The 24,937-nt window shown below is 45.1% G+C and overlaps 2 protein-coding genes across 6 annotated transcripts in view; both read right to left on the bottom strand.

Moving 5' to 3' along the window:
• Positions 1 to 1,691: 1,691 nt before the first annotated feature.
• Positions 1,692 to 20,467, bottom strand: LOC128782101 (E3 ubiquitin-protein ligase BRE1A). 4 transcript variants are annotated; one of them, XM_053932247.1, is made up of 21 exons: positions 20,383 to 20,467; positions 17,444 to 17,495; positions 16,757 to 16,927; positions 16,466 to 16,633; positions 16,201 to 16,348; positions 15,853 to 16,035; positions 14,504 to 14,622; positions 13,537 to 13,683; positions 13,199 to 13,276; positions 12,776 to 12,895; positions 11,353 to 11,532; positions 11,023 to 11,158; positions 10,268 to 10,389; positions 9,551 to 9,954; positions 8,848 to 8,965; positions 7,399 to 7,548; positions 6,257 to 6,469; positions 4,251 to 4,376; positions 3,229 to 3,369; positions 2,811 to 2,912; positions 1,692 to 2,582 (listed from the first exon to the last, which is right to left on the bottom strand). In XM_053932247.1, exons 3-21 carry the CDS (start codon positions 16,883 to 16,885, stop codon positions 2,406 to 2,408), a joined length of 2,961 nt encoding a protein of 986 aa, XP_053788222.1. In that variant the 5' UTR covers positions 16,886 to 16,927; positions 17,444 to 17,495; positions 20,383 to 20,467; the 3' UTR covers positions 1,692 to 2,405. The 4 variants fall into 4 exon arrangements, with proteins under 4 accessions (XP_053788222.1, XP_053788221.1, XP_053788224.1 ...); XM_053932246.1 differs by lacking the exon at positions 20,383 to 20,467 and adding an exon at positions 20,277 to 20,361; XM_053932249.1 differs by lacking the exon at positions 17,444 to 17,495 and having other exon boundaries at positions 20,383 to 20,458.
• Positions 20,468 to 22,430: 1,963 nt separating this feature from the next.
• Positions 22,431 to 24,937, bottom strand: part of PLPPR1 (phospholipid phosphatase related 1) — a 119,574-nt gene continuing 117,067 nt past the window's right edge. For both annotated transcript variants that reach the window (XM_053932278.1, XM_053932277.1), the window contains exon 8: positions 22,431 to 24,081. In XM_053932278.1, the coding sequence (XP_053788253.1) occupies positions 24,049 to 24,081 (33 nt within the window). In that variant the 3' untranslated portion in view covers positions 22,431 to 24,048. The remainder of the gene's footprint in view (positions 24,082 to 24,937) is intronic.

The raw sequence follows: 24,937 nt of genomic DNA, 5'->3' as shown, positions 1-24,937 counted from the left end.
TCTGAGATGCCCATGATGCAAGACGTGCAAGGACAAAGTGACCTGATTGTATTTTTAGCACAACAACTCCTGGATCTGATGGCACACCTCCCCACCAGCCAGGGCCAGGCCTTGGCCAGAGCCCAGGCCTGGGCTGGGAGGAGTTTCCCCCAAAATACCCAACAGAAGCCTGTATTCATGTCAGTTGGGAAAGTTTCCTAAAATTATATATTTCTTGCAGATAACTACACAAGCTTATACAGAGCTGGCATGTCTTTGTAGTCTATTTTTAGCTAAATACTGATGGGGTTAAGACCCCAGGATCTATCTTGTAGGTCAGCTGTGGCTCAGGCTTGCAGCTCAGGCCTCAGCACATCAGACACTGAATTTAGAGAACATGTTGATAAAGGCTGTCACTTCTTTACTTCTTTTAGCCCAATACTTCTAGTCCTGATAAATTAGAATTCTTTCCGTACATTCTGGCAAACAGACCATCTAACATTTTCATTGTTTCTAAGTGTTAAAATTATATCCACCGAGAGTCACTTCCAAAATGAGCTTGAAATAAGCTTTTATTTTAAAACAAAACTAAGACTTTTTTCTTGCTAAGGGAGAACAGGAGTTTCCAAAACTCCTCCGTGAAACTAATACAAATTGTTTGAAGTATCCATTTCCTGCCAGGAGCAGAGGGATGCCAACCTGGGCAGAATTCACACAAAGCTCATTTCAGTAGAAAGGTGATACAAGAGTGACTGGGGATGGACAGAGGGGCTTTGCAGCTCTGCTGGGGCTGCAAAGTTCAGGCTGCTGTTCACAGCTGTAAAAGGAACTCCTGCTGCTGTAGGAAAGCTATTTGAAGATGCAGACAGCTTATTCATGAGCCAGGTCCTGGCGTCATGAAGAAGCATCTGTACCCCAAAATCTACCAGCAGCATTACCACATCATTCCTTAGCCAACTTGCTGCCAGAACCTGTAATCCCAGGAGCAATTTCCAGGGAAAGGGGAGAGGGTTCTACTCTCATTCCTTCTAACAGCTCTTACACCATGGCAGGAACTCTCAGCAGCCCAGGTTCCCCTTGGAAAGGCAGGATGCAGTGTTCCTTCTCACTTTTCAGGATTCCTCATAATTTACAAGGCTTTACTCATATATTCTGAATGTTTTCACCAAGATAATTAATAGTGTCAGAGCCTGTGATGAACTCCTTTTACTTTGTATCTGGTATTTCCTGCAGGGAGGGGATGGAGGAAGGCAGGAGATTCCATGCTTCAGGGAAGGGACACCCATGAGACAAACCTCTGAGAGGTGCACCTTCCACACAAATTAAGTTTACAGGGGAAACACTACACCCTAGGAAGAAATGTCACAAATCAACTTCCTGTTTTGATTTTAGGAACAGGCTTCAAATGCTCCAAGCACATGGAGCACTGAGACTCTAAGCCACACCACATCCCTGCCAAAATTCCCAGAAGTCATGACAAAATGGCTGCAGAAATAATGCAGCATCCTGGCCCTCCTGTTGTGCCAGGAATAAGCTACTGAGGATAGAGCCAAAGGGACAAAAGTTGTTCTAGCTGAGCATATTTTGAAAGGAGAGGAAGGAAGAGACCAAGTGTCTCTACTGTAGAAATTTAAAGCTTGTGAGAAATGTTTCCAAGAACTGGACAAAGGATGGGAGAGCAGATAGTACCAGAGGCAGGAGAACCAGAAAAATAAACCAAAGAACAGCTTTAATAAGAATTTGTACATAACAAGGTTAATCTTCATGGTAAAGCTGCAGCAAAGGAACCACTAAAAGTCCTTTTCTGAGAAGGACAATGACAGCAATGCTTCAGCCTAGGGGAAGGTGAGCACATCAACCAGGGCTCATCAGTGGAATGCTATTTTCTAAGGGTCTCCAAGATCTCTCTCCTCTTGGGGATATTTAGATGTGTTTGTTTGGGGTAGGGTTTCCTAGTGCACCTGACTCAGGAAGGTGCACAGGTACCTAAGGAATTGCTCCACTGAGTCTACAGATTAATTTCCTTGGTCTCTATTGGGCCTGTTAATTGGGAAACTCTTCCCTCTCAGGAGCAGTGCCATTCCTTGATGGGACTTAATTAGCATCCAAAGCAGAGCCCTCAAATAAAGCTCTCACTAATCTCTGCGGCAGCTCAGCTTCCATCCCACCAAGGCAGCACTTCAGCTGCATGTTCCCGCCTTGGCAGTGTGAAAGCAAGGGATGAGACATTTCCTCTCAGGCACAAAGAGCACACAAAAACTGAGGGCAAGACCAAAGGGACAGGGCCAAGAAAGGAAGCAAGATCCAGAGTGTGTTTCTTTTGAGACCCTGAAGGCTCCTCCCAGAAGACACTGCAGCTCAGGCAGCAGCAGCTGAGAGGGAGGGAAGGAGGCTGGCTCAGCACCAGCAGGGGCTCTGAGAGGGCCTCAGCCGATGTAGATCCTGTGGAAGTCGTTGGCCCCAAAGGCTGCATTGCACTTGGGGCACTTGCGCTGCCGCGTGTCGTAGCGCGTCTTCACACACTCGAAGCAGAAGACGTGGAAGCACTTGGTGAGCGCTGCGTCCTTCTTGCGCATGTTGCAGCACGGGCACGTCAAGCGGGCCTACAACACACACACACACACACACACAGACACACAGAGCTCTGAGGGGCCCTGCAGGCCAGCTGCTGTGCTCAGAGATGTCTCAACATGTAGGTACTTCCATTCCTCAGAAGGACAATGTGGTTTCTCCAGTGCCAGAGTACAGACGAGAGATGTCAGACACTGAAAGTGCGCCTACACACCTTCTGACTAAAGTAAAAAGGGAAGCTGATGGACACAGATACTCACCTTGTAATCCTTGATTTCCTCCATCAGGATCTCATCACAGTTGGGAACCATGTCAGGCTTCTTTGTGGTTTCCAGCTTCCTGCGCAACCTAGAAATATCTTCCTGCAGAAAAACAGGAGACCGAGTGAAGGAGCAGTACATTCTCTGTCAGCTTCTTCAGGGACCAAAGAGAATGTGCACCTGGCTAAGTCATGCCAGCCATAGTTTCATCCCCTATAATCCAAGAGACAACATGATCATCTGATGCCACAAGTACTGTCAGTTATCAGGGGACAAAATCTGAAAGAGCCAAGACCTGATGAAGCCAAAATCAAAGTGAAACTGGATACCAAGAACAGTTCAGCTCTGCAAGCTCAGTGTACAAGGAGAAGGACACTAAAGCAGACAGATCTTGAAGGATTGTGCATAGGGTATATACCTCAGCCCTTTTGAAGTTGAACATCTCCTTCTCTCTAGTTACTCTGTTTTCCACAATCTCCTCCTGAAAATCATGTAACTTCTTCTGAGCCAGCTCTAGCTGGGCCTTCAGATCATCTGCAAGCTGGGCTGCATCCATGGCCTGAGAAAGAAAACCAGTATGTAAGGACCAAACACAGAAGAACAGCTCTAGTGGTTTCTAGTCCCTCGTTATTACCTTATTATCAACAAGTTCTAATCATTTAGCTTCAAGATTCCTTTGGGCAGAGCCAAACCTTGGCACACTGCAATGCACATCTCTTACAAAAACACAAATGATCATCCAATTATCTTCTTAACGTATTTTCAGCCTTCCAGCTTCCATGTCTTCTCTATTAAAGTGTTCAGAGGCAGTTCTATAGCTGAACTAGACAGAACTGCAAGATACCTATTTCTAACAATCTCTCTTCACCAGTTTTCTTCTCACTTTATAACCAAGTGCCCTTGATACCACAAATCATCATATTAAACACAGGTGACTGCTGAATTCTTCCCAGCTCCTCTTCAAAGGGATATTCCTGCTTTCCTTTCTGCCTGGTTTAATGTAATTTCTGCATTTCTACTAAAACTTAACAACAAAGGCAGCATCAGCTATAAACTTAAGACTTATTTTACTGGTAACATACTTACTTTACTGATCTTAGGCATTTGTTGAAAAAGTTCACATTCCCCAGCTGTATTTCCTTTTGTTCATCCCATCTTTGCTACAAAAGGTTTGACCCCAGTTCATCTGGCTGCTGTCTCTCTCTTCACCACAGGTTACACAGAAAAACATATGACCTGCTTCTCCTTATCAAAGGAAAACATTAGTCTCCAGTACTTTAATCATAATTCTCTCCAGGACTCCTCAGCCTTCTGATATACTCATCCAAAACCAAGGAATACCAGGTTCTCTAATGCCAGTGAGAGCTCAGAGTCTTCCATGCCTCCCACAAGGCAGCAGCTCTACCTCACAACCCAAGAGGAAACAAAGGCATCACTCACCTTGCGTTTGTTCATCTCCAGGGCCTGTGTTCGCAGACCCAGCTCCTTCTCTCCTGTTCCAATGCTGCTCTGCAGTAAGTGTTCCTTCTCCTCCAGCTTACGTACAACCTGCAGCTGGGCATCCACCTTGGAAAGGGAGACAGAGGGAACAGAAAGAATTAATGTATGCTCTGTGGGTCTTCAGAGCTGTCATTCAAGCTGCAGGCTAAAACTACCCCTGCTTCCTCATCACCAGGGAGCACACCTTCAGCTTGCCTTTTTCTCCTTGAACAGCTGTGCCTGTATCCAGAGAGCTGTACCCAGATCTCTATGGTCAACACTTTAAAGCTTAGCAGTCAAATATTTGCAACAAAGATTTCTTAATTTTTGGACAGTGGCTTAAAGACTTGCTGCAAGGCAGTGAACAGTTCCACAGTGGTTCCAAGGATGACAGGATACAGAGTCATAGAATGGCCTGGATTGGAAGGGACCTTAAAGATCATCTAGTCCCAGCTTCCCTGGGATAACTTCCTCTAGGGCATGTTTCTCAAAGCCCCATCCAAGCCTGGCCTTGAACACATCCAGGGATGGGGCATCCACAACTTCTTTGGGCAACCTCCAGCAGTGCCTCACCACCCTCTGAGTGAAGAATTTCTTCCTAACATCTAAGCCTGCCCTCTTTCAGTTTAAAACCATTGCCTCTTGTCCTGTCACTGTATGCTCATATAAAAAGTTCTTCTCCCTCATTTTTCTAAGCCCCCTTCAGGTACTAGAAGGCTGCAATGAAGGTTCCTCTGAGTCTTGTCCATACTGAACAGGCACAGCTCTCTCAGCCTGTTCTTGTAGCAGAGGTGTTCATTTCTTCTTATCATCTTTATAAGCTCCTCTGGACTCCCTCCAACAGGTCCATGTGTCTTTCTTGTGCTGAGGACTCTAGAGCTGGATGCAGCACTGCAGCTGGAGTCTCACAAGGGCAGAGCAGAGGGGCAGAATCCCCTCCCTCAGCCTGCTGCCCACGTTGCTTTGGATGCAGTCGAGGATGCAATTGGCTTTCTGGGCTCCCAGCATGCACTACTGGGTCAGGTCCAGCCTCTCATCTGCCAGAATCCACAAGTCCTTCTCTGTTCCAGTGTTCTCAGTGATTTCCTCTCCCAGCCTGTGCCCTTGTATGAGGTAGTTCAGACTGAACCATGGTTTCCAACTCCTCCTGCTTATTACCAATATATACAGCTACAGGTAGAATATACAGGCAGAAGTACCATTCCAACAGGAAAAGGACTTACACTTTTCCTCACCCATAGGACATTTTAATGCTCACAAAGCAGTCTCAGTTTCTTACAAAGACAGTCTCCTTTGAAGCCTCATGCATTCCTAGGCTGGTGAGAGGAACACTCCATCCTGGACTGATTCTGGTGAGGACAGTTAATTCTCTTCAGAGCAGCTCACATGCTGCTATGTTTTGCATTTTGAAGCAAAAGACTTGTCAGTAACACAGCATTGTTTCAGCTGCTGCTGAGCAGTACTTACACAGCACCAAGACCTTCTGTGTCTCATGCTGCCCACCAGCAGGTAGGCTGAGGATGCCCAGGAAGCTGGGATGCCACACAGCCAGGACAGCTGATCCCACTGGCCCAAGGGGTGTTCCATACCCTACAATGCTGTGCTCAGCAATAACAACTGGTGGAAAAGAGGAAGTGGGAGGATGTTCAGAACTGCAGCCTTTATTAAATAACAATAAGGCATGATGAAGCCCTGCCTTCCTGGAGATGGCTCAACTCCTACCTGCCCCAGGAAGTAACTGATTAATTCATTTCTTGTTTTGCTTGTATGGACATCTTTGCTTTAGCTGTTGAACTCCCTTTATTTCACCTCATCTGTTTTTGCACTTTGTCCCTTCTGGTTCTTTCCCCTTTCCCTCAGTGGGGGAGCGAGCAAACAGTTCAGCTTTGTGCAGCTGCCTAAAACAGGTAACTCACACCTCCACCTCCCCACCAGCTCTCTTGTCCTCTTTCATTTTACCCTATTACCTGTGTTTTCAGTGTCAAAACTTGGTCTGCCAGCTCCTCCTTTTCCTCTTTCAGCAGCTTATGGATTTGGTTGGACTTGATACGTTCTGACATCAGCTTGAAGTTGGCATCATCCTTCTCCCGCAGCTGCTGCATCAGGCGGATGTTCTGCTCTTGCATGTCTTCAAAGGCTTGGCCTGTGACATCCATTTCTGACAGCAGGGCCTCTTCCTCCTGCAAAAGAATCACAGGTTCTGGCCAAACTGTGCCCTGGAGCCCCTCAGTGAGCCTGAACATTTTATTCAGACACACCAAACCTAGTGAAGATGGAGAAAGATTCTTGGTGTCAGGGAACACCATTATCCCAACAACCATAAAAATGTATTCCCTACAAGTCTGCACCACAGCAGAGATACTCTAAATTTGAAGGTGCAGAGAAAAGATGGTCACCTGTCACTTGTCTGCCAGAATCAGGTTTGACACAGTTGTTGCCAGAGTTGGGCAGAAACCAACACCCAATTCCCAGTAGCTGAACAGCTGTCAGATACACCAGGCCAAAAATTCTACATGTGGACAGCTTCCAACTGACAGGCTGCCAAGCTCCTTAAACTCACTTTGACCACTTCAGCATTGACAAGGTAATCCAGTTCTGTTCTACAATAACAAGAACCTGAATTCTAAAAAAGTGCATGTTAATTCATTGGCTTGCCTCTACCCTGCTGAGGTGGTCCTGCTCTCTCACTGGATTGAGCCTTTTTTAGCAGAAGGTATGTACCACTTCCATGCAAACATATTCACTAGATGAACTGAGGAGGTAACAACTCTTAAAAAGAAATTGTAATCTCTTCCCCTAATGGCTGATAAAGGCAATTCTCCTCTGTGCACTTCACCGAGGCCACATGTTTAATTGTTTATTTAATGTTTAATTGTTATTTAAAATTTCCCACCATGGCCTGCCTGCGATATCCTGGAGCTGAGGGTGGAGGGGTTATTTTATCGGTGGTTCTTTTGCTTGCTCCGTTTTCTTCCCCTTTGGTAAACAAGCACCAAACTCCCATCTCTGGCCCATACAGATATAAATTCCTTCTCTCTTCCTGGACATAATCTGAAGGCAGCTCCTTCAGTTGCCCCAGCCAAAAGAGAACTCATCAGGAATTTCTCACCTGCTTAGCCATGGCAAGTTTCTTCTGTAAATATTCAATCTGTTCCTCCACTGCTCGGATCTTGCGGAGGGCATCCTCATCAGCCATCTTCTTACTCTCCTTTTTTTCCTTGTCTTCCAGTTCTTTCACCCTCTGCCTCAGTTCTTCAAGCTACAAGAACCACCCAGAAATGACACTAAACACAAGGATATGAAGGATATGCCCTGAGCATTGTTAAGAACCTGTTTTCTCCAAAATTCTCTGAAACACTCAGGACTGCCTTCAAAGCATGGCAAAAAAACCCAGGCTGTTTTGACAAGAGTATTACAGGCAGATGTACCATTTGAGATGGGCTGTAAGCCCAAGATCTTGACTTCCACACCTTTGAAAATTTCACATTATCTTTTATCAGAGTAGGAACATCAGTCTTCTGCAATTGTACATGTATGGATATGTGCTCAGAGAGCATCTGCTCCTTTAGGGGCATCTGATCAAGGACCTTCTTCCATACAAGAAGGAAATAATAGGAAAAGGAGGAGGTAAAATAAAACATACAGAGATACAAACTTGGCAGACAAATGGTAAGGGAGGCAGTGATGAGAACGAAACTTGGTCAGTCACACTAACTGATGAGAGCACATGAGAGTGTGAAAATGTTTCTTCCATCAGAGTTATCTGAGTGTGCAAGAAGGAGAAAACTCAAACCAAAATATACAGAGACACAAACCTGACAAAACAAACACAGAGACAAAGAGAGGAAGCAAACCTCTCCAGTCACAACAGCTTCTAGGAAACTATAGGAACAACCTCCGGGAAGATCAGCTTAGACTTTGTAACTGATGTAAAGCAGGAATGGCTCCTGAAGTGGGACAGCTGTGGGAATCAAGAGCTGCTCAAATCCAGAAGCAATGTGCACGGAAATGGCAACCAAGGATGAACAAATTGGGGTTAGACAGAGAAGGGCATAAAAGAAACCAGTCCTATGGAAAATATGGGCAGTCAGTATACATTTGTCTGGCTTGGCCTTGCCCATGATCATCACAGTCTGTCCTGTCCTATTTTCTTGTATCTTTTCATTACACATTTTCTGAAGTATCGCCGTGTAATCTAACTCTTTACCCCATGTATGTGTGCTGCACAGAGGAAGTGTTGCCTATAGGTGAGACCTGCTTGTGAAGAAGGTAAGAGGGGCTTGGAACCACAGGGTCCCAAACAGAGGGACATGCTGGAACTTAAGGGATCTGCAAATGGGTCTGTGCTTATGAACCTAGAGATTGTTGTGTGTGTGTGCCTGCACTAGCAACTAGTCCCTGTTTATCTCCAGACCATTCCAATCTCTAAGTGACAAAGCTGAGAAGACAAACAATCCTCAGTTCTGAGAAGAGAAACAACACAGTTCTGCTGCAGAGTATCTGAAAAGAAGTTTAAGTAACACATGAAAAAGAAAAGAGGAAGAAAAATTAGAAATACCTCCGCTTTTGCCTTCTTCTCAGCTGCCATGAGCTGCACTTTGTCTCTCTGCTCTTTGGGGGCAGAGCGGTACATATCTAGCAACAGTTTCATCTCCTTCTGGCTCTCCTGGGCCTTCCTGGAGAAATGGAGACAGACCACAGTGAGAACACAGCAGCAAAGCCACACTCTTACGCAGCCAGCACCATAGCCTGGAAGCATTCTCTCATCTCCCATGTGGATATGAAGTTGTTGGTGGCTCATTTTATCCTGGTAACATAAAACAGCAGCTGAGTATAGGCTGGAAAAGAAATATGTTCAGGCACACGAGTTGAAATGCAAGAAGTGGGTTGGAGATGAAATAGGTACCCTAAGAATAAGCTACAAACTATCCACCTCTGCTTTGGGAACTGTCCAGGAGTGGGACACTGCTGTGTCCTCTGTTAATAACCTGCTGCTGTGAACTTGTATGTTATTGTTATGACAGCAACAAATGAACGTTACTTGACCCACACCAGGAAGTATCTGCTTTGGTAACTCATGCTTTAGGCTTTTGTAGGGAAAACACTTCTACAATGACCACATCGCAATCAGATACAGAGGGTGTCAAAAAACTCTCTTGGCTCCAAACTCCAGTGATGCTGATCCCATAAAAGCAAGAACACATGAACACCCCAGGCTTGGGCACTGCTCCCACAGGAAAGGGAGAAACAACAGCTCTTACTTGAGCTCAGCCTTCAGCTGCTTGATCACTTCAGCCTCCTTCTTTCGCCCATCTTCATGCTTCCCTTTCTCCTTCTCTTTGGCCTCTCTCTCCTTCTCTGATTCCTTCTGCTTCTGCTTTTCCCGCTCTCGTTCCTTTTCCTTCTCTTTCTCTTTTTCTCGTTCTCTCTCTTTCTCCTTCTCCTTTTCCTTCTCTCGTTCCCTCTCCCTTTCCCGTCTCTCCCGCTCCCGTTCCTCTTCATCTCGCCTGGCCTTCATCTCATTAACATCTTCAGAAGCAACCTTGGGAACAGACACTTGGGCAGAAGGATCATCAGGCTCCTGCTTGATCTCTGTGGGCTCCTCCTTTGTGTCTTCAGTGCTGGACTGGGACTGGAGGAGAGCACTGCCACTGCGAGAGCGGATCTGGTGTGGAACAGCAAGAGAGATGACCAAGAAAACAAACATTTAAGTTCTTAGCCAGGAGTCTTTCTTACTCTCTTCTCCCTTGTCTTCACAGATCCATGCTTCCATGCCCCCTTTTCATGGAGCAACTACACAGCCACAAAGAAAGATCATTCATTTAGTCAAAGGAAGCAGCAGAGTGCAGAACTCCACAGAAAATTTCACTGCATCCTGCACAGCCTATCAGAAAGACTGATACTCCTGGCAAGAGTGACAGCATTCCCCCCTCTCCTAAGCACTTTCCTGTCTTTTCTGGCATTTCCTGCTGTATTACCTTGCTCAGGTCAGACTGGGCCTCTCTCAGTTTGCGCTTGTATCTCAGCACCTCTCCCTTCAACTGGTGGTTGTGATTCTGGAGGCTGCTGATGAGGTGACGCATCTCCCGATTAATGGGGCCTGCAAAAACAGAAACACCTCAGTAACAAACCTTCTGTCAACCTTCTTGCATGGAGATGGAGAACAAGCTAAGTGACAATGACAAACAAAATAAGACTATCACCATTCTGCTACATAAGAGAGCAACACAAAACACTTGCAGAAAAAAAGTCATGCCAGTTTTATACACAACCATAAGTCCTTGCAAATTCACAGTCCTAACTCCCACTTAACATTCTTTTTATGCCTATGATCCTAAGGGAAACATGTCATGTTACAAAAGAAATCTGATTTAAATGCTACTTCAGAAGTAATTTATTTCCTCTGATGAAATTTAAGAATTACTGCTTTGCTATCTAGATTGTCCTTACAGATTTGGAAATGAATCCTCCCGCCCCAAGAAATTTTTAATAATTCAAAATATCCTGCCATAAACCAAATTGTTAGCAAAATGTATTTATTATGCAGCATCTAGAAAGAAGTGGAGCTGGCCTCCCAATAAAACAGGTGAAGAGCTTTGTTTTGAGGTAAAGAGACCTGAACAAGTATTTAACAGCAACAAAGAATCAACCCAAGTGTTTTTGTGCACTGTAGCCCCTAAAGAGCACTGGTGGATAGGTGGTTGTTTTCAGGCACAGCAGAATAACACCATACCTGCTTGCTCATTGGCAGCAAGTGTCTGTTCAAACTCTATCCTCAACATCTCATATTCTTTGCGGACTTGTGCCAGGGTGTCCTCCAGCTGAATCACCTCAGTGCGTAGCTTCTTGTGAAGGCTGACCTCATCCCGCTGAGGAACAAAAAGGAAACAGAACTCGGTGCTTTGAACCTGGAGTATCTCTCACCTCATCAATATCAGGTACCACAAGAGCCTGGATTATTGCCAGAAATGTCAATTTCCCGAGCATTCGCAGAGGCACACAGACCCAGCAGTGATGGTGCTGGCATGACAGAGCTCCCAGGCTGAGGGAGCAGAGGTATTACCTCAATCAGTTCCACCTGGCGCTGGTGTGTGGTGCGGGTGCCGTGGAGCAGGGTGCGGGCCTCGTCAAGGTGTGCCTTCAGCTGGAGACTCTCGTTATACAAAACAGAAAACTGGGACTGCATACAGCGATATTCCGGGGTCTCCTTCACAGCCTCTTCCACTGCCCGTCGCAGCTCAACCTGGTTGGGACACAAGAAAATGCCACAAAAAGAAAAATTATCCCCTTGCCTTTGGTTTCTGTCTCTCAAGACAGGAGAACAGTGAATCAAACTGCCACAAGCAAAGACAAAAGTAGAACTTGAATAGCATTGCTGTGAAGCAGGTCCAAGTGATATGATTCAGTACCAATTTTAAAAAGTCTCTGTGCTCTCTGCATGCATCAGGCTGCTTCTCTTGCACAACCACATGACAGAAGTTTTTGACTCTTGGGTCTTGAAATAGTTTCTCTCAAAGATGTGAACTTGGAAAACATAATAAATCATAATCAGCCAGATCAATAAAGATGGACACATAGAAAAGTATGAGAGAACAGATAAAATGCACATGCAAGTAGGCATTATGTTAGCGTTCTGCCAGTAAAACATAATGACTGACAGAAAGAGAAATTAAAAAAAACCCCAGAGAACTGAATTAGAAAAAAAAGTTAGCAAATGATTGTGACTAGCAGCAGAAAAACAGACACATATATACATGCATTCAGCTTAAAACTAATTAGGGGAGGGGAAAAAAAAAAGCTGTAAGCTAAAGACCACTTCTCTCAAAACAAACTCACATGGATAAACAAAATTCAGAGGTGCCTCAAGACAGTTCCCAGCATCAGATCTCTGGATTTAGGTTATCAAGACAGATGTTTCTTATAACCGGCACTGACCACTACGATGAAATTTGGATTATTCTCTCCATGATATACTTATCTACCACAGAGCCACAGCTTCTTGTGTTACCACCTTTAAAACATCACAAACTCATAGGCTGTTTCCTATCTAGCCATCTCCCACAGTGGGAAAGACAGAAATTCATTGACTCTTTCAAGAGCCTCTCTCCCCACACAAGTTCCCTGATTGTTTCTGTTCTCTGGTTCCACTTGCACAGGACGTGGGGAAGGTGGAGGAGGGATCACTACTTGTAAAGAGGTGAAAACAGTTTTAACCAGACATGGTTATTAAAATGGACTCAAAGATCAGAACGGGACACGGGCAGGAAACCATTACAATTTCCAACGGTGGCCACACGGTGTCACCAACGCACTGAGCTGCAAGCGGAGCCACAGACTCACTGAATTGTACCTGGTGCAAAGCGTAACACAGCTGAAGAGCAGGCTCAGAACTGCTAATGAGGTTTTCTGCAGACACACTACTGCAAAGCTGAGGGCAGCCCGTCCCACAGAACACCTTCGCCCTCACACGGCTACAGATGTCTCACCTTGAGCTTTTCATTCTGTGTTGTTACTTCCTCAAGATCCTGACGTAGTTCCTCCAGTTCATTAAGGCGATTCCCAGCAAGCTCTTTATTCTCTTCCAGCTCTGCATTCATCTCCTCAGACTGTTGGGATAAACTGCTTGTAAATCCTACTGTTAATGTGTCTCCTGAGAAAGCTAGTGAACTATCTGTTCATGCAGTAACAGCAATTACAGACTGAGCAGTCAGGTAACTTGACCAAGCGAGTCTAATTCCATCAGGTGTTTTTTAAGTAGAAAACTCATACACAGACAAAGAGTCACCCAGCTTTGTGGTACAGGATCCAAAAATGATCTAAAATAAGTATCTAAATTCTGTTCAAATTGTGGCCCTTGTTCTCCTTGGCTGTATTCTTGCCCTTGCCCACAGCCAAGCTCCTGACCTCACCTTGCGGGCATTAATGGTGATTGTTCCCCCATAGAGGCTGCTCCCAGCTCCATACACCTTGTAGCCTTTGGAATTTACCTGCAAAAAAATGCAAGAGATTTCCTCAAGACCCAGTGAAATACTGACAAGAGTGATGCAGCAGATGCAAGACCAAAGAAGGTACACAGCAGGGTCTCAGCTCTCCCAGCAAAGTCCTAGAGAGGATGTCACACAGCAAAGTCCCAGAGAGGATGTCACACAGCAAAGTCCTAGAGAGGATGTCACACAGCAAAGTCCCAGAGAGGATGTCACATGCCCATCCAACACCCCCATTCCCAGGTTTCCCGGCCAGTGCTTACTCGTTCCAGGACGTCAGCCAGGTGGCGGTTGAGCCTCTGCTCCCTCTTGCGGATCTTGTCAATGTCCCACTGAAGGTCGTCAATCATGGTCTCCAGGACAGACACTCGGGATTCTGCTGTCTCCACCCTCTCTTGCAGCTTGGAGAACTGCAATCAAAGGAGTGCTTCAGCCAGCACATTGCATAGTGCCAATTTTTCCTGATGCTGCCAGGAGTCATTTCTCTTATTCATCATGTGCTTCTCGTCTTTTGCTGTGGTGACAGACCATTCCATGAACTGTCCTGAATTTTACACTGGCCAAATCTCAAGACACCAATAAAAATAAAACAGAAAATGGAGGAAGAGCAGGAAGCCAGTAATATCTGGCAGAACACAGAGGCAGCCACCTCAGCTAATTCAAAGGCTGTTTTGATTTTAATCTTTTCAATCCCTATGTCCATCTACTCTACACAGCACCTAAGTGCTCAGAGGTCTAACGCTCGGCAAGACCAGCATTAAGACAATTTTTAAATGAACTGAAATCTCTCAAACAAATGCTGCTAATAATGTGAATCCTTTAACAACTGGGATCATCCTGTAACTGATAACATTACACTGCCAAACAACACAGAGAAACCAAGTAACTGAGAATGACAGGGATGTCACCTCCACTGTTCCAGGTATCTACACAGCCACCTCAGCATCATCTGCCCCTAGTTCCTCTGCTCTCCCCTCTCCTTAAAAGTTAAATCCATTCAGTTCACCGACTTGCTTCTAGCCTTTCCTTTAGTGATGTAACAAGCAAATCAATCTGATTTATATGGAAAATCTATGTACAGCTCTCCACAACAACAACCTTTTTCATAACGTTCAAACCATGTTCCTCCTGTGCCTCTCCAAGGAAATGAGCTGCTTTCCAATCTATGGGAACCATAAATTATGCTAAGCAGGTCCCCAAAGCAGATTTCTTTCTCTTCCCTTTTTATACCTCCTGAGACATGACTCTGTGCTTCTCCTGAAGAACATCAGCCAGTTCCTGCAGCCGTCCATTCTCATGTGACAGGTAGGTATTCAGCTCCACTACTGCTTCTTCCATCAGTGAAATATCTGAAAGGTGCACAAAGAAAAGGAAATTAATGGAAATCAATGAAGACTGATTTTAATTCCTGAACAGCAAAGAGAGAAATAAGAAAACAGAAAAGGAGATTTCTGGGTCTAACTTCAGTTTACTTTTATCTCTCCCATGCATGCTTCCTGAGGGCCTGATCTCCACCCACAGAGAGCTTTGACCTGCACTCCATAAGCAAAAGGCTCTGCAGTTTAACAGTGCTGCCCATTTCTGACCTGGGGGCCATCCCCTCTCACCAGAGATCACTTCAGCTGTTCTGTGCCAGCAACCCAGAGCATGCCCTTGGAACCCAGGGACACCCCAATGCTGCCCAAGTTCATGCATAAACCTGCTGCAACAGGTGGCCCAGGGTGACACACCAGGCCAACACACCATGACACCACGTGACAACAACAGCACCAGGGTGACAGGTGAAACTAAAGCACCTGAGGACAGGCTCACATGGCACCAGTGTCAAAGCTACTACAGTTTATGACTGCCAGCCAAGGACAGCAACACTTCCCTACACCAATGCCAGACTTGGTCAGAGCACACAGAAGGCACATCAAGCATGAGCTGATAATCCACACAAGGCTTCTTTCAAAAGATTAAAAATCTAACCTTAAGCTAATGATGATTGTTCCACAGTCATCTGAGTCTGAAGTGAATCTGCTGCATTAATTTTTAGAAGCTGGTCATTTGGCTTTTTCTGCAGAACTCTGCTACATTCAAAACTGACTGCTACACTAAGCACACCACACCATGAGATGGGTACAGTTTTGCTCAGCACTCAGTGGAAACTGAGCAGCTTGTTATTCCTACACCTTCTATTAAACTGCAAAGAAAGAGTCCACTATCAGTTTGCAATGCTGATTTCACTTCTTTACTTGTAAGCATAAAGCATTTCATGTGGAGGCTGAGGACAGCTGGCTGAGAAGGTTCAACTGCTCTCTGACTTCTCAGGCACATGAACACAGTACTGGCGGAAACAAGCTGCCCAATACTCTGGGCAGAGCCCTCAGCATTCAAATACAGAGGTAGCTACAATGCACTTCTGGCACATGATCCTTCAGAAAAGGTTTGGATAACAAGAGGCTGGAAAGCCAAACAAATTCATTTTGAGAAACACATGCATGTGAGAAGGACTAGATCTTAATGTCTACAATGCAGGATCAGGTCTAAGGTGGGGGCAGATAAGCATTCTTGAATACCTGCCACCTTGGTCATACCTCCACTATTCAGCTTGTGAGACAGCACATCCACCTTCTCCTGCAGCTTGTCATACATTGTCACAATCTGGGCAACAGCACGGCGGGAGGACTCCACACGCTCCTGCAGCTGAGATTCTATCTCCTCACTGGTACTGCTAGCTAGAGTGGCCAGGAAGGAGAATGCTGGCTCCAGTCCTTCCCCTGGGAACATAAAGAGGTGAGAAGAAGTGAGTGTGTTCCAGAAGGTAGCATATCACTGCTCTTTACAATCACAAAAAAAAGTGTCAGTCAGCCTTTAGAAATGGGTGTCAGCATTGTCCATAGCTGAAATCCACCTTTCCCACTGTCCCCAGACAGGTGCCTCACCTCGTTCCCTCTCATCTTTGCGCTCCTGGTTACTGTCAGAGTCTGGTTCAGGTTCTGGCACCACCAGTGCTTTTCTTTCAGACAACAGGTCTCCAAGACCTTGGTCCAGGTCGAAGCGTTTAAGGATGATGCGGATATTTTCATCAAACTGAATGATGGGACAGGCAAGGCCAGACAAGATAAAGAATGGATGTGAACAAAAGGACTGCAGTGGTTCAGGGGAGACAAGAAAACTGCATATGAAGTAACAAAAGCTGTTACCAACCTGATTCCAGTAGCGGTTGATGATCAGCAGAGAGGCATCGTCAGTGGCCTGCCGACGCTCCAGCTTCTCAATGTGCTCCCGCAGCTCATCTTCGATGGCCTGGCGCTGGTCAAGCATCTCCGCGAGCTTCCGGTTCTTGGTCTGCAGGGTCCGGATGTCCAGCTCCTCCTGGGCACAGGCACATGGCACACAGGCCAGGTCACAGAAAGACTCAACCTGACCCCAGAGACATTTCTGCCTCCAGATGAAAAAAACCAAAAGGTGGAGTGGGGGTATGCAAGGAAGACATACCGCTGAAGAAACACCACCAAGTTTAATGGTCTCCACAGTAGTGCCCGAATCTTCAACCCCTGCCTTCTTTTCTGGAGGTGCAGAAGGGCCAGGCTCTCCAGCCGTCCGTTTATTGCCAATTCCAGACATGGTGGCTGAAGCGTACAGATTCCCACCTTCTCCAAGTTCTCCCTGAACATTAAAGAACACTATTAAAAAACCATCAAATACACATCCACGCGGTCAATTTGATTTGTGGATTTTAACATGCTAACCCATCACGGTAACAAAATGCCCAAAACAGAGAAGATCATGGAACCAGAAAGATTTTGAAAAATATTTGTTGGGAGGAATGGATTAAAAGTGGAAGACTGGTAAGGAGGACTGTAAATCATTCAAGTGACCTTGCAGCTGGGAATAACCCTTGACAAGCCAGTGATCCTCTGGCACAGGCTGAGTTTAAGGGTGCCCACATCTCTAATACTACACAACTGCCCAGGTGTTGCTTTGGGGATCCCACAAGTAGCAAGGTAGTGGAAATAAATCTATTCCTTGTGTTCTAACAGGGAGTTTGTGCCAGCCTGTGCTGACTCACACATTCTGGTCCAACACTAGCAGTAAAAGACACCAGCAGGACCTGCAGTGCAAGCAGAAAGTTCATGGGGAAAATATCCACTGCTCTGTGATATTAAAATGGAAGCACTGTACCTTATCACCCTCTTTGCAAAAAAATCTTCATCCAGGTTCACTCTCTGCTTTTCTGCATTAACAAAAATGAACCAGGTTAGACTTTGGAAAAAAATGAGACAGTGTGGATGTGGCACCAGTTCACTGCACAACTGTTCCTATTGAATCTACACACAAAGCCAGTCAAAGCTGAGGGCAGCAACACCCTGGAAATAAATGAGCTCTGTACTTAGCTCACAAAACCTACAGAACTGAAAAGCAACTTGGAGCCAAGGCTTGCAAAGACCCATTCCAAGAGTTTTGCTGTCTACCAGGAGAGATGCCAACATTTTTCAAGACAACCTGCTCCTAACTCAATCCAGTCTGAAAAGCTCTGGACTAGAGAATCACAGAACAGCTGGGGCTGCAAGGGAGGACAGGAGGTCACCTGCCCTGTGCTCCTGCATGAAGCAGGCTCAGCCAAAGCAGGTCCAGTCCAGGGCCTGCCAAGGGCCCTGTCCAGGCAGCCTGAGCACCTCCAGGCACAGAAACTCAGCCATGGCTCTGGGCAGCCCCTCTAGTGCTTGATCATCCTCAACATCAAAAAAGGCTTTTCTCATGTCTGAACAGTATTTCCTGTAGTTCCCCAAAATATTATTGAGCACAATTACAAGTGTATCCTCAAAAGGTTTCCAACACAAATGGAGCGGCTGAAGATGAAACATGGAACCAATCAGATCTTCACTAGACGTGACCTGCATCCTTCTCCCACAGCCACTGGTGCTGTGCCAGCCTCTAGACTGAATGAAACCAGAAGTGAATGAAGTGCAGACCGTATCAGTAAAACCTGACTTGTTCCATTTAAGCCTCTAATGGCATTGACAGTCAAACTAGGGGTTATGAACTGAACCTTCCAGTTCCTACCTGCTTTAATTGAGCAGTTCTACTGAAAGCAACAAGGCCATTGCCTTTTGTAGATGAAGCTGGTACACTGCTTTGCCAAATCTCAGCATTTCACAAGCACCTCAGCTTGGAAGTGCCCTTCATTGTATAAAGATTATTTAGTATAAAGATTATTTTTGAATTACTGAAACAGCACAGATCCTGTGAGGTATCTTCTAACAGAAACATTAAATTACATCTCAAATTCACAAAGAAAGACAACTGCCACTGAACCATTTTCCTTCTCTTAGCAGCAGCACTGATTTAGGTGGAATTCCAAGAGCTTTGGAAGGGAACAGCTGTCACTAAAAACATATCATCTGTCCCCTGTCAGTCCAGCAAGCCACCACTGCCCACTGCCTTTCACACTTTTTGTTCAAGGACAAAATACGCCTTCCACTGCCTCCTGGCACCACCCCTCTCAGCTCCAGCTCCCCTCTCACAACCTCCTCACACATGTACACCAGACCCCAACCCATTAATTTTTTATGGCCACAGACCCTCTCTTTCACAGAATCATTTAGAATGGGAAAAAACTCTGAGATCGAGTACAACCTATGAACCAACACCACCCTATCAGCCACACCAGGGCACTGGGTGCCATGTCCAACCAGCGACGGGGACTCCACCACCTCCCTGGACAGCCCCTTCCAGTGCCTGACAATCCTTTCTGCTGCTCATACACAGAAGAGGTAAAGAACTCTAAGCATGAATGTACATTTCTCTGAATGTCAGATTTATTTCCTTTTTGACACAGAACAGCTGATCTGCTCTGCTAACTAACAGAGTAAGTTTTACTCAATCATTCTGTATTTGCTTTAAAAAAAAGTAGATTTCTAATGGCAAGCCCTATTGATTGAAACTCAGATTTTCTTTCTTACTTACTACCATTTTACAACTAAATCCAAAACTTTTACCACCACCTGATGTTCCTGCTACAGTACAGGAACAACACTAACTAACACTAACAGTACAGAAACTACAATATGCACATTATAAACCTGAATTTATGTACAGACACAGAACAACAGAAATAAAAGCACTGGTCAGATTTAAAAACTGCTATTTGAATTTATACTCCCCAGCAGGAACTCCAATCAAACAATGTTCCATCCACAAGCCTAACAGGGATTTTCCCATGGCTTCAGATCAGGCTCAGCAGGAATATTTTAAGCATTGCAGGAGAAGGGAAAACTTCCAACCCTTTGCTCTGCCTGGCACTAGCATGGCATGGATGGGGTGCTGTCTCCAGTTCTGGACTCCTCAGTACAAAGACAAGGAGCTGCTGGAGAGGGTCCATGGCAGCTACAAAGATTATGACGGCTCTGGAGCATCACTCTTATAAAAATAGATCGTGATATCTGGCCCTGGTTAGTCTGGAGAATACTGGGAGGGATGTCATTAATGCACACAATTATTTCCAAGGTGAGTGCCAAGAGGGTGCTCCAGACTCTTCAGTGCTACCCAGCAACAAGGAGCGGTGGGCATAAACTAAAACCCAAGAAGTTCCACCTCAATGTGAGGAAAAACACAGAGGGTGGCAGAGCACTGGAACAGCTTCCCACGAACGTCGTGGACTCTCCTCCTTTGGAGACATCCCAAGCCCACCTGGATGTGTTCCTCTGTCACCTGCTCCAAGTGACTCTGCCTTGGCACGGGGGTTGTACAGGGTGATCTCAACCCGACCGATTCTGTGATTCACCTTCCCACACACACCAGCCGCTCCCACACCTCCTCCGCTCTCCCACATCCCACAGGGGTCCTGCCCCTGTCCCCGGCATCTTCCCACAGCCCCAGCCGGACATGCTGCGGGCCCATCCCTCCCTCCGCGGATGTGCGCTGCCTCCAGCCCCCAGCGACCCCTCCGTCCTCCACACAGCCACCTCCCGGCTCTCCCCAGCCCCAAGCCGCCCCTCAGACCCGCCACGGCCACCTCGTCCCAGCCGTAGCCGCCGCCTACTCCTCCGCCACCGCCGCACCCGCTTCCGTCGGCAATGGCCGCTACCGACCGCCCCTTCCGGCCGCCATTTCGCCCTCACCCGTCATGGAGGCGCCGCTTTGCCCTCGCCCGACATGGCGGGACTGCAGCGGCACCAGACGCTGGCGCCCTCACCCGCACCAAAGATGGCGGCGGGGGCGGAGCCTCCCCCGCCCACACGCGGCCTCGGCGGAGCGGCCGCCTCCCTGCCCGCCCCTGGACGGAGCCGTGGCTCGGCCGGACGGGGCGGGAAGGGCGTCGGAGATGCTGAATGTGGGCAAAACGTTTTGTGCCGGCCATGGTGTGGCAGCAGGGTCGGGCAGTGATGGTCCCCCTGCATTAGGCACTGGAGAGGCCACACGCTTGCTCCCTTCCAGCAGCGAGAATGGTCTGCTTTCCTCAGTGTTGTTTAAAGATTAACTGTGTAATTGTGCAGAGACAACACAGCAGATGAGGGGAAAAACACAAGAAAAAAATCTGAGTGGTAAGGAGAGAAAGAGAGGAATTCATAATACTTGTATTAATAAAGGTTCATTGAAATCACTCAGTAATGGTAAAGTCTCCAAGAGCTCTATAAAATCAGCTGCTATTGAGGCATCTTATTGAATTCTCCAATGTTGGTTAAGGGCCCCATTTTATAAGTTCTTTGGGTGTTAGTTTTTCTTCCCATCTAACGGATGAGGCAAGTCTGCTTTTAATTGGAGAAGGCAAGCAGTGACTTCAGGAGGACAAGACAATAAACAGTCTGAGAAATGCATGGTACTTTATGAGTGTTTTCTATGAAACAAGTTGTTTCCAGTAGAGTTGAGAGTCTATGTGATCTTTCTGGAAAGAATCCAGAAATGTCCTGGTTGTACCACTGGAAGCCTTGAACCCTTGCTTCCCTGGTTTCTTTCAGCATGCAGATGCATGAAGCACACTCAGGCACTGCTGCTTTTTTGTGTTTACAGTGCTCAGTCTCTTAACTGAGCAAACTTCTCAAGTACTGCTTTCTTCTCAAAAGCTCTGAAGAAATTTAAGAAATGGTTTCTTTTCTCCTTTTGACTATTGGAGAATGACAGAATAGTGTAAGTGTACAACTACATGTTCCACTATGGGGTGAAATGGGGTGAGTGCACTGGGGATGTTTCACTGATCACCATGGAAGGCTGAATGTTCACAAATCCCTCCCCTGTAGCTTATGGGAAACCACAGTGTGACAAATGGCTAACTGTCATCTTATTGGCTTCAGAGGCTGTTGAGGAGCAGTGAATTGGAAGTTACTTTTTCATGAAGTTACGTCCTTCCATCACAACCAGAGATACCTGCACCTCCTTGCTTCATCTTTAACACTCACTAGCTGGGAAAATACTTCCAGTTGTAGTTGCACTTTGTGCTCATTCCCCTTTCTGTGTATCTCTGAGGATGTAATTTTGATAGCTTACGTAATGTGATCAGAACAGAGTGAAAAACTGGACTGGGAATAGGGATAGACAAGAAAGGAGCTCGACAGCAGCTTGTCTTGTGTTTTGCTATGTCTGAGTTGAGTCAAACTGCCATTTCCCTGATCCCAGACATACCAGTCCCTTGGAGGTGCAGACCTCATGCTTCCTTCAGCACAGGAAGCTGCAGAGACTGGAGTACAAGGGAAGAGGATCAAACACATAGGTGTTTGTGATGCAAAACATTTAACTGCTTGTAACAAGCTGAAAAAGCAGAAATCTGAAATGACATTGAAGTCCTGCACCCAGCACCTGTGCCATGGAAGGGCAAGATTTCTAGATGCTTAATCGCTTTATCCCTGGGCTTTTAAAAGTTTTTCACTGAAGTTAAATTGAATTACAGATAAATAAATAAATAAATAGAAGCCCTGCCCTTTGTTTTAGGCCAGAGCAGTAATGAAGATCAGAAGAAAGTGTGAAAAAGCCAGCTTGGGAGGATATTTCTTAATAAAATTACTCAGAATAGGTTTTTCCCTTTGGAATTTTGATTACAGCTGTAGTGAGGAACCCAGAACACTTGGCAAAGGATCCTCATGGCCACAGAAAGAATGGACCAAGTCTGATCCTTATATTCCTAAGCCAGAAGCAGGAATCAGAAGAAGGAAGAAACACCACACAACCAGACACAGACATTCCAGATTTTCTTTGTGTCATAGGCAAATGAAAGACTGGCTCATGTGTTTGCTTTTTTGATAAATTTTTTTGCTTTTGTTTTGGAAAAAATATACCAAAAAAAAAAAAAAAAAAAAGCCAAGAAGAACCAACATGGAAATGTGAGGTAAACATTCCAATAAAAGTACAGAGGCTCCATTCTTTAAAGGAGACATACAGCAGTTATCACCATGCTAGAATGAGATGCAGGAAAATCCTAGAAACAGTGAAAAATCATTTAATGAAGCCTCTGCTCTAGTTGTAACCATTGTAAGTGGGCTTTTTTTTTGTTGTTCTTCCCATTCCCAATCCATACTTAGTTGTCTTTATAATGCTTAGACAAAGTTGTTGAATTGTAAAATAGCAGTTTTGATCTGTATGGCGGAATTCACAAAAAAATGCAGACTGCTACTACAGACTCAGCTCTTTCTTTCTTTCTTTCTTTCTTTCTTTCTGTCTGTCTTTCTGTCTTTCTGTCTCTCTTTTTCTTTCTGTCTGTCTTTCTTTCTGTCTTCTCTTTCCTTTCTGTCTTTTTTTTTTCTTGGCTTGTCAAAGCTCCTCAGGAAAAAAAAAATACATTTTGGGCAGCAAAACTGGCTTCTTGGCTATGCCAATGTGAATGCCAAGGAATGCCACCGTGGTGAAGGAGTGGTGCCACTTTTCCTTTGCACCAGTGTCACTAGTTACCCCACAAATCTATGATGAAATGATGAAACACTTACAGCGCAGCCTCAGCCCCGCAGTGGTGGCTGTATATCCCCATAGTCAATTCCTGAAGCCAGGTTTCACTGGGAGCTTTAGCTGGGCCTTGGGGAGGAATGAGGGTCTAGGAAGATGATATAGTCAGCTCACATGCTATCAGCTACTACTATAAATTTTGACGTCCTGTCTGTCTATACTGCAGACCAAGGATGTTGTTTTAGTTATTCTTCAATAACTGGCACAATCACCCACACTAGAACAATCTGGCTTTGAATCAATGAGGTGCTTAAGAACATGCTTCTTCTAGTCTGGGAACTGGGTGGTAACTGAAGTCCATTAACTCCTAGGGAACACTTAAGTAGCTCACTGAATCAAGGATGGATTTTTGTTTCTTGTTGATAGTATCATTCAGGTTAGATTCCTGATCACTGTTAATATGAATTAAATATATGCAATTACTTCAGATCCATGCTGAGTTTACTCAGAGGAGAATCTGACCCAGAGCTTCTTATGGTAAGAAAAGGTAAAAGTGAATTTTTTCCCCCCAAGATATATAAATTCAAAACTGAGAAGAAAAAAAATTGTGTACAAATATCACATAACAACATCAACAATTCCATAGATGTAGTTCCTCAGTGCACACTTTAAACAAGAAAAGGTTTTTTTTTGTTCTTTTTCTGTTTTGCTTTTAAAGTCTGGCATAATAATATTAAAGCTGACAAAAAATCAGGGCAAGCTACATCACTTCCTCATACAAAAAAAGTACAAAACATTAGCCTCTAACTAGACATAACATAATACTGGTCATCAGAGTTAGACATTTAGTAACTGTGTGTCTTGGAGTATTTTACTGGAGGGTAGTAAAAAATAGCTTCGGCTGCTGATCTCCCATCTCAGGTTACTTCAGTCATAGAGGCAGAGTGATTCTGCAAAGAGGAAAAGGCAGACACATGAATGTTTGTGTACAGCAGTCTAGCACTGACATACTCTACTAATGTGCAAAAGCAGTGGGAAAAACCCTCACTCCTAAAACTTGCCGATCTATGGCCAATAATTATAATTTAAGAAAATGATCTGGTTGATTTCAGTTACATCAACAGTTATTCAGTCCCTACCTGCACTTCACAGTCCAGTAGCTATAAACAGCTGACTGGACAAAATGTTTCTCACAGCTCATGAATATTTTCACCTGCTCAGCCCTTCTGTCTAACCAACACAATGTAGATATATAAGTAGCACTTAGTTTCTGGACTATAAACCCATCAAGAGAACATCTCATGCACACAGTTCTGCAGATTTAGTGGAAAGACTTCCAGTACATCTTTGCCTAATCAAAATTGACTCTTCAATTAAGCAAAGTATTTCCAGACTTTAGAGACAGTATTTTTCCCTTTTCTTTAAAAAAAATTCTTCTTTTCAGTTTATTTTACAGAGATTTTAACAAAAGTCTCAATTGATCTTGCCACGCATCATGTGTAACAGGTCATTTAATAAAGGAAGTACAATTTAAAGACCAAATAAATTACACCACTGTATTTCAGATAACTCATCAACTACAGTTTATCCTTGTTCTCAGAATTTCTGGCAGGTTGCATTTACTTGTCTGTTTTGAAAAGACTGGGTCTGATGCAGTTATGCCAACACAAGCCATTTAAATTTAGTCGTTTTAACAGAAACACTGTCAATATTGATATTCCCACTAGCTATTTTTTGCAGGCTTGAAAGAATGCTAACAATTTTTCTTCGGCTGACTTGGAGACAGAAAAAAGTATATGATTTTTT

The sequence above is a fragment of the Vidua chalybeata genome, chromosome Z (genome assembly GCF_026979565.1).
Source record: "Vidua chalybeata isolate OUT-0048 chromosome Z, bVidCha1 merged haplotype, whole genome shotgun sequence".
Classification (NCBI taxonomy): domain Eukaryota; kingdom Metazoa; phylum Chordata; class Aves; order Passeriformes; family Viduidae; genus Vidua; species Vidua chalybeata.
Note: the sequence above shows the minus strand (reverse complement) of the source record. Positions and strands in the feature narration are given on the sequence as shown.